Below are 12,514 nucleotides of genomic sequence, written 5' to 3'. Positions count from 1 at the left end.
GCCGCGGTCACGTGAGCATCATCACCCCTTCACCGCGCGCTCAGAGCTGCCTATCCCCACCATGCCTGTCGCTCGTACTTCCTTAAGAGCTGATTAGTTTTTAGAATTGGTCAGTAGATCTGTTTAGAAAGTTATTCCAAAAAAACCACATTTGAAAAAATTTTTTTTGGTAGTTTTTTTGAGATTTCTCAAAATCTACCCATCCGAATCGATTTAAAGCGTATTCAAAATCTAAGTTTATTTAAACCCTTTCGAATGGTGCTAATTACGATGGAATCTGTAGCGCCATTCATCTTTCAATGATAGCAATATCTTTGGAAGATTTTTTTCGCTTCTCTATAAACACACACACACACACGCGGACAATCGCAACAACATTCGGGGAAGCTTAATTCCTAGGACCCTAAAACGTCGAGATCAAATGAAAACTCGATTTCAGAAAAACGGGGTAAAACCAATGACTTTCGGATTTTTGAAAATTTTCAAGTTTCTCAGCGAGAAGTTAAAAAAATTTTAACTTTTTTTTTCATTTTTTGGACGTAATTTTCGAGTCAGGCTTAACGCATAATATAATTCGTTATTTGTCGTTTTTTTACTTTCTTTAAAGTTGTTGATGTCACTTATCGTCTTATTAACGTTGAAATGATTTGAAATTTGAGATTGTTGTCTTATTTTTTTAACGCATGATACATTTTGTCTATTTCTTTACTTCAATTACAGTTTTTAACACCAAATAACTCAAACGAGTATTAGAAATTAAACGTCATTTTTAAAGTTTTCAAAAATTCAAAATTTGGCATTTTTCAAGATTTTTTTCCAAAATTTTTTTTTTCAATAGCCCCAAGTGTCTCTTCCAAACAAATGAAAGGCCATTTCTGTATCTATAATAGCGTTTGAGATATTACAAAAACAAAATTGAAAAATTTGAAAAATCGCGAAATTTTGAATTTGCATGTCTTTTAAAAAATATTTTTTTAGTTTTTTTCCTTTGGCAGAGCTTCGTTATATGATAGAAGAAAACTTCTAACCAAAATTGATCCAAATTTACTCTAATATTAATAGTTATCATAGCACCCCCGTAACCGATTTTGGGATTTAAACTTCATTTAATACATTCTTATTTGCTCTCAACAAAGCCCAAGAATTTTCTCTTTCAATTTCATGTTTAGAAGAGTTAAAATTCAAAATTTAGTTTTTTATGATTTTTTCTAACCCATATTCAACACTGATAAAAAAAAGTTAGCTTACCCATCAAGTCAATGTATTCCCTACATGGATGCAAAATTTCCATTCAATCGGATGTACAGTTTAATATTTTTAACGAAACAACCGTAAAAAACTCTACAGATTTATATATCAATATAGATATGAACATACATCCATCAGTTCATCATCGTGAAAATGGTCAAAATAGCTTCTTAAGATTTCAAAACGTTTAGATCTAACGTCGACTCCATTTTCGAAAATCATTGTAAAATCAATAATTTGTTAAAAATATGTGGTTATTCAAAGAAAATGGTAAATGTAATTCTTATCCATTAGTTGAAATATCGTCGATTCTTTTTTCAAATAATCCCCCATACTTCTAGCAATGGCGAAAAGTATCTATTTTCAAAAACAATAACTTTACAATTATTTGGAAATTTATCTAAATAGATGTTAAATATTGTATCCCGTAAGTACTTGAAGACTAAAAAAAAAAAATTAGGAAAACGCTTGACCCTGAAGGCAATTCCTGCAACTTCCCGCTACTTTCGTAATTAAGCGCTCGAAATTGCACTTATTATGTTTTTGAGCTCTTGGAGCTCAAAAATACAATTTTCGTGTAGTTTTGAGCTCTCCGAGGAGTTTAATAAATCACTATTTTTTTAATTTTCAAACCGCAATAACTTTTGAATGAATGAACCGATTTTTACGCGGTTAGCGGCATTCGACGCAGTTTTTGAAACTTTATGATATACTCTGAAACACAAATTAATTAGACCGAAAATTTCGGTGTAATCCGAAAAAAACACTTTTTTCGGTTTTCTTTCGACAACGATAACTCACGAACGAATCAACCAATTTTGATCGGGCTGGCAGCGATCGACGTAGTTTTTTATGTTAAGAGCTAATTAGTTTTTGGAATTGATAGGTCAAGCCGTTTAAAAGTTACTAAAAAAAACCACATTTGAAAAAATTTTTTTTGTAGTTTTTTTGAGATTTCTCAAAATCTACCGGTCCGAATCGGTCCAAACCATATTCAAAATCTAAGTTCAGTCAAACCCTTTCGATTGGCGTCAACTGCGATAGAATCGGTCAAGCCGTTCAGAAGATTAAATTTATTTCGTTAATCGATTAAAGAACTCTCTACTTGTTGACATTCAAAGAATGAAGTCCTTTTAGAAATCAGAAAAAAGTGGAATTTTTATTTTTTTTTATATTTAGAAATCATAATGTATCAAGAGTAAGCTGGCAAGAGGAAAAATTAAAATAATAAGTATTCAGTATAATCGCACATTTTTAATAATATATAAAAAAAACATACTGAAACTTTAAATACGATTTTCCGAAAACTGTATTTGCAAAAACTGCTCGTGTTGTACTCAACAAGTCATTGCATAATTTAACTTAAATTTTGTGAGGCACTTTTATATATCATTTCAAATCTTTTTTTCGGTTATTTTAAAAATTGTAGGAACTATTCTATTGTAGCATAACATCAAAATCCATCTAATAACTTTTAATTTTCAATCGATGGACTATTTCCTATATTTGAAATTTTAACCCCCACATAGTTTCTAATCAGTCTCGCTAGGTGACACAAAAATCGTAGTTATTTACCGTCATCAAAGGAAGTATTGAGATTTATTCATGTATTTTAAGTATTTTACACGTAAAATAACGTAACAAAATGACTACCACACAGTCACTCGTATTTAAGTATGTATGTAACCTCGCTGATAGAGGAGATACGAGTCACACATAAAGTTATATTAATTATATTTACACCGTTTCGAGTACAAACAGCATGTAAATAATTTTATCTAATGCTATTTTATTTACAAAAAATTAGTATTGTATGCTTATAAACTCATTGTAAAGTTGTTGATCTTGGTATTGTTATTTTTATATCGTAAAATTTTAACTTTATTTTTAGTGTCTTTTGTGTTATTAATCGTGATTTATGAAAAAATTGAGACTTAACTACGAAACTTTATCGAAGATTCACTGTGTTGTGTTTTGAATAGTCAGAATATTAAGTAAGTTAATTTAATTTTGCTATAAAAAATAGTATCTACAAAAATCACGGTTATTGAGATATTTTTTTTTTCCAGAATTTATTAATTCATGATCCAACTTCGAAAAAACATTGATGTCTTCGAATTTAACAAAAAATACATTGGGTCCAAATATATTCAGAAGTGCAAGTGGCCGCCAAATCGTGTTAACTGAGAAAAATGATACGAAAAATGCCGAGTTTCAAAATCAGATCTTAGAGTTTCAATTATACAATGATCACAAATTTGTCAATATTTGGCTGGATATTCCCATATTGTTGTTGAGTGTATTTTTTATTAGTATCCATTATTCATGTTATTCGGCTCTATTATTTACAATTCTAATTATTGTTTTGAAATGTAAATTAATTGCTTTAGCTGTAGATAATGGTAAGTAACTTTTATCAATTGTTATTGATTAATCCATCATGGATAATACGTTCATTAATAAAAATTTTTTAGATACATTATTGATAGTTGAATCAGTTGGAATACAAATTATCAAGAAACGAGTTTTAAATTGTTTTGAATCGAACATTTTCTTGCCCTGGAACACAGTTAAGGACGTATTTATTCATGAAGTTATAACTGGTGTAAGAAAACTCAATTAATAATTTATCCACATAATTCTGATACTTCATAATTTTCTAATAATTTCAGTATAAAGTCTTGTACTACTTGACCATTACTGTAAAAGATTCATCGAATGAACTACACGGAATAAAATTAATTACACTTTTTCGTCAACTTGAGCCTGAAAAAAAATGCCTGGAATACATGTACGGACGCCTGATAAATTTGATTGGTTCTATCGAGAAAAAGAACCAATTCTAACTATACCAGGATCTTATTGGTTATGCCACAAAAAAAGTATTTATAAATTTACTTTTAAATACCATCGTCAATCAAAAGATAATAAACAATTCAATTATGGTAAAGATCTTATGAAAGTAATTCGTCGTATTATAAAATCCCAACCACGTCAAGGTCAACAATTTGGTACGCAGCATCTTTTAGTTACTTATAATCATTCATCGTGGACTCGTCAAGATAAAATGTTTGCCATGTTGAAGTTTCGCGAGAAAACAAGTGCTACGGCATTTTCTCGTGCCTTCATACTTACTGTAAAAATTGTTTCTACTAATTTAAATTATAAAAATGAAACAAAGCTTGATGATGACCTAGTAGAGTATAATACAGATGAAAAATTAAACAAATGGTCTGAAATAATTAAAAAACAAAATTCTGAAGAATCCATCACGGCATCTATTATTAATACATCACAAAATATGCAATCTGCATCAATAACTCTCAAAGAAGAGGATATGTGCAATAATTCTACAAAATGTCAAATTTCAAACTTTAATGACATTTCAGATAATGTGAAAAAGCCTTTTTCCGTAAATATTAATTCGTGTATAGAAAAATCTTCCGTTTCATTTCTTTCAGAACTTAAAGAATCGCCTTTCATAGAAGAATGTACTTCAAAACAACAAGATCCTTCAAAGACTGACCATACCATCAATGATAAGGCAGAAAGTTTTAATGAAGTCCAAGAGTCTGTAGATATGCCATATCAATATTTGATAGAGAGAGAAATTGAGCGAAAAAATCTCAAGGGCACTGGTAATCTGAATGTACAATCATTTACTCCAAAAAATGTGCCGGAAAAGCCAACACGAGATTCACGTAATGAGTCTGCAGTATTTCGAGCTAAGTCTGTTTCAACTTCTAATATAATCGATAATGCAACTGCTCGTTCAGCTAATATCACAGATCTTGTTATGGAAGGCCTTATGTTTACAATTACTCAAAATCAAGATAGTATTAAAGTTTTTGAACAGAAAACAAAATCGGAGCCAGATGAAGTTTTAGAAAATTCCGAAAAAGCTGAAACACTTGAAGGGAGTAAACACCTAATTAATTCTAGTTTATTTAAACTAGAAAATTTAATAACAAAAATTGAAATGTCAAACAGTTCTCAAGTACAATCTGAACATGAAAAAGATAATAAAACTACATTCCTATCAAGTATTTTTCATAAAAATGATTTGAGAAAGCAAGAAAGAGCTAAGAAATCATATATTGAAGTAAATTGTAATAACGATAAAGATAATACAGGTATTGTTTTGTTATCTAATAAAAATAAGGAAAAACCTACAGAAAAAATACTTGAATCGAAGCCTTATCCATTATCGATTGATTCCTCAAGAACGGAAGATCCGAAAATTCCTCTGGATGAATATTCAAGTGATAGCACGGAAAATATTCATAATAATATACTCAAACAATTTAAGAATAAAAATTCTTCAGATTCAAAATCAATAATAAAAAAAAATATTTTACCAGAACATATTAGCAAAAATGTTTCTATAGAACCATCAAAAAATAAAAGTGAAAAAGACAAAAATGTAAATTGTAATTTTAATATTTATAATAATAACGTCAATACTAATGTGGACGATTGGAATACGAATGACGACGAAGAAGAAATCATACCAGAAGCTCTTCAAAACCATCAATCTATTTGTTCCGAAATCCATAATAATAATGCATCATCAACTCAAGTCCATGAGAGTCATTTATTAATGGACGATATCGAATCAGAAAGAGGATCTTATTCACTTAATAATAGCAAATTTATAAATAAATTACATGTACCACGAGTCATATCTAATGAAGCAGTTAAATATGATTTATCATCACTACGTACACCAATAGTTCCAGAATTAAATTTGAATGCAAGTACTCCAATTGTGAATACTGAAATACAGTATCAGGACAGATTGGAATCTTGTCTTCATCAAAATGAGCATCAAACATGTGAAAAAGTCATCAATTCTACAAGAAAAAAACTTATTGCTAGACGCCGACTTTACACTGAAAAATCGGATACTGACAAAAAAGAAACGGCAATAGAAATGTGGAAATTCTTACAAGATATTACACATGGTGTTAAAATAGTCTTACAACGATTAAGTTATTAAAACAGCCACTATAGAGAACACTTTAGCGGATCAACATTCAATGTAAAATGTGTAAGGTACACCTACATGAAGATTCAATGTCGAATATATATTTAATGATAAATTATGACTCAATTATATGTGAAAGGTAGTAAATTCGTTCTCATTATTATTATGGGATAAAACTGTGATGATTTTTTTTTTTATTCAAATATCGAATAGTAATAAAATTTAATCGACTTCAGCAAAATGAACCAGCGAAAAAAAGGCACTATCTCTCATCGTAATAGACAAATAATATCTTACATTGTACATATTAAAAAATTTAATAATTATGACTAGCATAATTTATCTCCATTACTAGTATCATTTTACCGAGCATCTACCGTCGTATTAAATTGCATACTATAAGTGGTCAATAAGTAATTTATGTTTATTTTTAATTATTGTATTTAACAATCGAATGTGAAAAATATAGATATTTATCAGATAAAATAGATTATTATAGTCAAACTTACAATCAACGAGTCTAAAAATCTTTTGATATTATTGGGTTTTATCAGTAATGCTATTGTTGAAAGTAATTTTGATGACAGATAATGATTTATATAAACTAACTAATAACTTGAAATTTATATAATAAAAAATCTGTAATAAATGAAAGTAGAATAAATGTTCATTTTTAAATTATTTTTAAACACACACACACGCATTCACGAGTAAATTTCGTGAATTTAAAACAAATGATTTCCAGAACACGTTGCAACTAAAAATTAAATAGAGTCGTAGATTATCATCAAGCAATTTACATTGTTATATTTATCAAAGTTTCAATTAAATCCAGCATCAAAGTAAATTTCAAAGCTGAATTTGTATTTTCCCGCGAGCGTTGTTTATTTTCCGCAAAATGAACACTAGTGCATTCCGACGGACAAATTATCAACAAATATTTCTAACAACCTATTTTCTACCAAGCGTCTATGGTATTTACAAGACTGTCATTACTTTTACTTCTCCGAAAATCAACGAACGTAAAGTATTCTTTATTGTAATGAATAAAACACTTAAATTTGTTTTAGAATTTTACTTTAATTTTTGGAAAAAAAAAAAAAAACATACTTGAATCATAATGTAATTCTGATGTTACTTCTTAATATAAATAATGTAAATCAGGTTTTTTGTATTTTTTTTAAGATAATATGTTTCTACATTTGGTGACAATGAAGTAAATATTTTTTGTTCATAAGAGATATCATTTAAAACGGATGGTACCCCGCAAGTCAAACTAGAATCTAAATTTTTAAATTTCCGCTAAAAAAATTCACAATATTTCAAAAATCGGGAAGTTATTGATTTTACCCCTTTTTGAAAATCGATTTTCATCAGATCTCGATGTTTTGAGGTCCTAGGAAGCTTCCTGAATGATTTTGCGATTATGTCCGTATGTATGAATGTATATATATATATATATATATATATATATATATATATATATATATATATATATATATATATATATATATATATATATATATATATATATATATATATATATATATATATATATATATATATATATATATATATATATATATATATATATATATATATATATATATATATATATATATATATATATATATATATATATATATATATATATATATATATATATATATATATATATATATATATATATATATATATATATATATATATATATATATATATATATATATATATATATATATATATATATATATATATATATATATATATATATATATATATATATATATATATATATATATATATATATATATATATATATATATATATATATATATATATATATATATATATATATATATATATATATATATATATATATATATATATATATATATATATATATATATATATATATATATATATATATATATATATATATATATATATATATATATATATATATATATATATATATATATATATATATATATATATATATATATATATATATATATATATATATATATATATATATATATATATATATATATATATATATATATATATATATATATATATATATATATATATATATATATATATATATATATATGTGTGTGTGTGTGTGTGTGTGTGTGTGTGTGTGTGTGTGTGTGTGTGTGTGTGTGTGTGTGTGTGTGTGTGTGACTCTCTTATATAACTTTTGAACGGTTGACAGATTCCACCGCGGTTGGTGCCAGTCGAAAAGGCTTGAGTAAACTTAGATTTTGAATACACTTTGAATCGATTCGGATCAGTATATTTTGAGAAATCTCAAAAAAAGTATCAAAAAAAATTTTTTCAAATGTTGTTTTTTTGGAATAACTTTCTAAACAGATCTACTGACCAATTCTAAAAACTAATCAGCTCTTAACATAAAAAAAACTACGTCATTCGCTGCCAGCCCGATCAAAATTGGTTGATTCGTTCGTGAGTTATCGTTGTCGAAAGAAAACCGAAAAAAGTATTTTTTCGGAATCACTCCGAAATTTCTAGTTCAATTTCCATGAAGCTTCGAAAACTGCGTCGAATGTCGCTAACTACGTGAAAATCGGTTCATTTATTCAAAAGTTATTGCGGTTTGAAAATTCAAAATAGTGTTTCATCAAGCTTCTATTAGATTTTTGAGCTTAGATGGCCTTTAGGATCAACTGTTTTCCTAATTTTTTTTTTATTAAAATGAAAATTTTAATATGAAAATTCATTACTATAATTAAACTGTTAAAATTACCTAACATAATTATTAATTGTAACCATTAACAAAATAATTAACAATAATTAACAAAAACAATAAACAGTAAACGTTTGACTGAAATGTTTTTTCACAAAACGTGGACTTGGCAACATCGCGCTTAATAGTTGTTTATATTTATCTCGCTCTGTAGTTTAAGTTGAAAAACATAACCCATAAAAATACACAGGAGTTATTAAAATTCAAAATTGGCGCTTTCTATTCTATGCAACGTTGCCTTACTGCGCTGAATCACGTGGTTTATTTACTTTTAATATTTTTCAATATGTCGGACTGATATTTTCGTGAATTTTTCATCTTTTGCATTAAAATATCTTTAAAAGCCTTCGGCATATAATTTTCATTTTATTAACGTATTTTTACGTCAGATTTATTCCAAAAAATTAATTTAGACTATGAGATAGTAATTCATAACATATCAAAAAATTAGCTTTTGATCTTGAAAAAAGTGCATTAGTGTCCGAACAACCTTAATGCACACGTCTGATGTACTTTAGTGTTAAAGATCACATCTTTAACTCTGATAAACGCCTTTAGACGGCAATCTAATCCTAATCTACGCGCCATTCTGTTCTCTATGATAAGCCAGACTACATTACTAACCTTATTTCATAAATTTTATTTATTTGTTAACTATCTAATTGATACTCCAGAGTGTGTTTTATCTTCTAACTAAAAATAGTATAAGATACGATTTCACTGCATTTCAAATTATTTCGTAGAAAAATTTATGTATAAATTTGAAGAAAAAAAAATTCCGAAATTTCTTGAATCTTGTTATCTGTCAAAACAAAACTGAAAATGAACCACAAAAACGGTAAATATTAATGTTTGGTTTTTTTTTTGTTATAATCAATTTATATTTAACTTTTTGAAATTTATTAAAAATGAAATATTTCTAGTTATCAACTATAATGGGATTTTTTTTTTTCCAGATCATACAAATGAAGAATCTGAACATGTTTTGGCTCAATTATGTTATCTACGAGAACGATACCCGATAAAATGTTCCAATAATTTTGAAGAATGTTTAATTATAAAAAATCGTATATCTGTAAGTAGAAAAAATATATTTATATATTTTTTTGCGTAAAAATAATTGAACTTTTTATTTACTGTTTAGATGACACCATTACATTCGCCAATCAGGAAAACGACTCGATGTGCATCGTTAGCAGAACAACATGCAATGCTAATAGAAAAGATCCCCTCGACACATAAAGAGAAAAAAAAAATAATTAATGCAAAAGCATTGAATTTGAAAATTGACAATTTAATAGTATTAATGAACCAAATGAAAACTTTAAAACCAAAATGATATTTTATTTAGTATGTTTTATTGTAAATAAATCATAACTCATTGAAATATAATTCATAGCCAAATTTGTTATTAAAGACAAATTTGAGAACTGGGGAAATAAAGGATAAAGGCAAAGGAGGGACCTTACTCAGTAGGAATTTTTCAGTAACCGAATGAGTTGAAAGTTTCAATTTGATAAAAAGTTAGATAAAAACCGGACACATACTTGATCCGTTAGGATTCGATTTTCATATATGTAATTATTGTTTCTCGAGTTCAAAGGCCACCTTTTTGAAGTGGTAAATAATTTAAATATAGAGAAATTTCGACAAAAATGAAAAAATTGGTTTTATTTAGCCATCAGCATTGTGGCTTACACCCAGTGTGGACTCAAGTTCATGCAAATTTTGACTCAAAATTATATTAAAAGATCATCATCAACTAACATAATTCTTTAGCAGAGATTTTTTTAATAACTTTAGAGTTAAGAACTTCTGGTGACTTTATGTAAATTAAAAAGTTGATGTCAAATTTAAAACAGTTAAGGTGATTATATTTATGATTCAAATATTAATAAAATGATTACAATGCTTACTTAGATGATTACATCTGTCAAGTTATATAAAGTTTGAATTTTCTTGTTAGCAACTTTTTGTAACATAAAATTCTACTAGTCAACTAAATGAAATATATTCTGATTACTCAAGACTGTAAAATTTGAATTTACTTCTTAATATATTAAAATAGATGTATACCTGAGTGAAAATCATTGGATATAATCATCTTAGAAAGATGGATGTATAAAAAGCATTTTTCACAAATTAAATTAAATTATCTATTATATTCCTGAGTCTAAAATCATTCAACTAAAAATTATAAGTTTGATGTACTATTTTTGTAATGTTTCTAATCTGAATAAAATAATGCAACGTTGTAATGCAGAAAGTTTTTTACTTTCTTACTTAGAAAATAGATTTTGAGCCTTGTAACAAAATTCTAAAATAAATTATACCATTTTAAAATTAAATGATTAAAATAACTATTTCAATAATTAACTCTTAAGTTTCAGAACTTATTGTCAATGTATGATATTTAAAATCATCTAATATTTCAGAAATCAGCTCTAGTGATAAATTCAGACATTCACTATACTCATAGATTCAAATTTACTTTCAAATTATTCGAACCATCGGTAAAAAAAAAAGGTATATCATTCTAAATAAAAAAAATTGTACCACGCAATGAAATAGTCTTTTCTAAATATTACATATTTTTTGCAAAGACATAAACTATGATTTTTACATTAAATTTTAGCGTCTAACTATACCTCCAAATTTTCAAAGCGGTACCCAGAACTTGCTAAGGCCGTATAATTTTAACAACACTCTAATCTCTAATAGGTTTATAGACTAGTGATCAGAACATTGTGATTTGTATTAATTACTACAAATTAAATAAGTTTTATAGCTAAAAATTAGTGTAGTTAAAAATTATTGAATGTTTTGAATTGAGTTTTTTTTTATTTATAATTGAAAATTTGCTTTGTCATTCATAAAACATCTAATTAAAAAATTAAATACAAATATTTCTCATTTTTAAATGAACATATTAAATAATCACAGCATTACGTTTAATATTATTCATTAATATGTTATAAATCTTTGAATGCTTCAATAAAGCGTTGATAAGTCTATCTTAAAAACTATGTCAAAATATAAATATTCATTTATCTGCGTTATTTTACGCTTCAATCAATTCAAAATTGTTTATATTTTCATAAAAATCACTAATTTGAACTAAGAATTATATCTTTATATATTAAACGTAGGGTCAAATACGTTTTATTTTGAAGCCTGTTCAACTATTGGTACTTTACCTTATATAGATCTTGTTCATCTAAGCAAATGTCAATTTTATTGCTACATCAAGGATAAGTTGAAACAAATATTATTACAGTCATTTTATTTTCATTTTCTGAATACTCTTATATTTTCGGGTTTCTATAGTTAAAATACTAATTTGTCTCAATAAATATACCAAGCAACGAAATTTATATTCTATTTTATTTTTTAACTCCAAGAGAAAAAATTTCTGATGATCTGAAGTCTGTATACAAATATATATCAATAAATAAAAGAATAGGTTTAAAATGTTTTTACGGAACACTTTTCAAAACAGAAAAATA

The 12,514-nt window shown here is 26.5% G+C and overlaps 2 protein-coding genes across 3 annotated transcripts; both read left to right on the top strand.

The window, feature by feature from the left end:
- The first annotated feature begins 2,993 nt into the window (after positions 1-2,993).
- On the top strand, positions 2,994-6,746 carry LOC141530825 (uncharacterized). Of its 2 annotated transcripts, none has more exons than XM_074248165.1 (5): positions 2,994-3,012; positions 3,140-3,242; positions 3,318-3,650; positions 3,723-3,853; positions 3,921-6,746. In XM_074248165.1, the coding sequence occupies exon 5, from the start codon at positions 4,025-4,027 to the stop codon at positions 6,245-6,247; it is 2,223 nt and encodes a 740-aa protein (XP_074104266.1). In that variant the 5' UTR covers positions 2,994-3,012; positions 3,140-3,242; positions 3,318-3,650; positions 3,723-3,853; positions 3,921-4,024; the 3' UTR covers positions 6,248-6,746. The 2 variants fall into 2 exon arrangements, with proteins under 2 accessions (XP_074104266.1, XP_074104267.1); XM_074248166.1 differs by lacking the exon at positions 2,994-3,012 and adding an exon at positions 3,041-3,059.
- A 1,814-nt stretch (positions 6,747-8,560) lies between these two features.
- Positions 8,561-12,462, top strand: LOC141530865 (uncharacterized). The gene is made up of 3 exons (XM_074248232.1): positions 8,561-9,846; positions 9,965-10,083; positions 10,153-12,462. The coding sequence occupies exons 1-3, from the start codon at positions 9,831-9,833 to the stop codon at positions 10,345-10,347; spliced, it is 330 nt and encodes a 109-aa protein (XP_074104333.1). The 5' UTR covers positions 8,561-9,830; the 3' UTR covers positions 10,348-12,462.
- The last annotated feature ends 52 nt before the right edge of the window (positions 12,463-12,514 follow it).

Source organism: Cotesia typhae, unplaced genomic scaffold, assembly GCF_013202065.1.
Source record: "Cotesia typhae breed Kobodo isofemale line unplaced genomic scaffold, CoteBio_Ctyphae contig_5, whole genome shotgun sequence".
NCBI classification, from domain to species: domain Eukaryota; kingdom Metazoa; phylum Arthropoda; class Insecta; order Hymenoptera; family Braconidae; genus Cotesia; species Cotesia typhae.
Note: the sequence above shows the minus strand (reverse complement) of the source record. Positions and strands in the feature narration are given on the sequence as shown.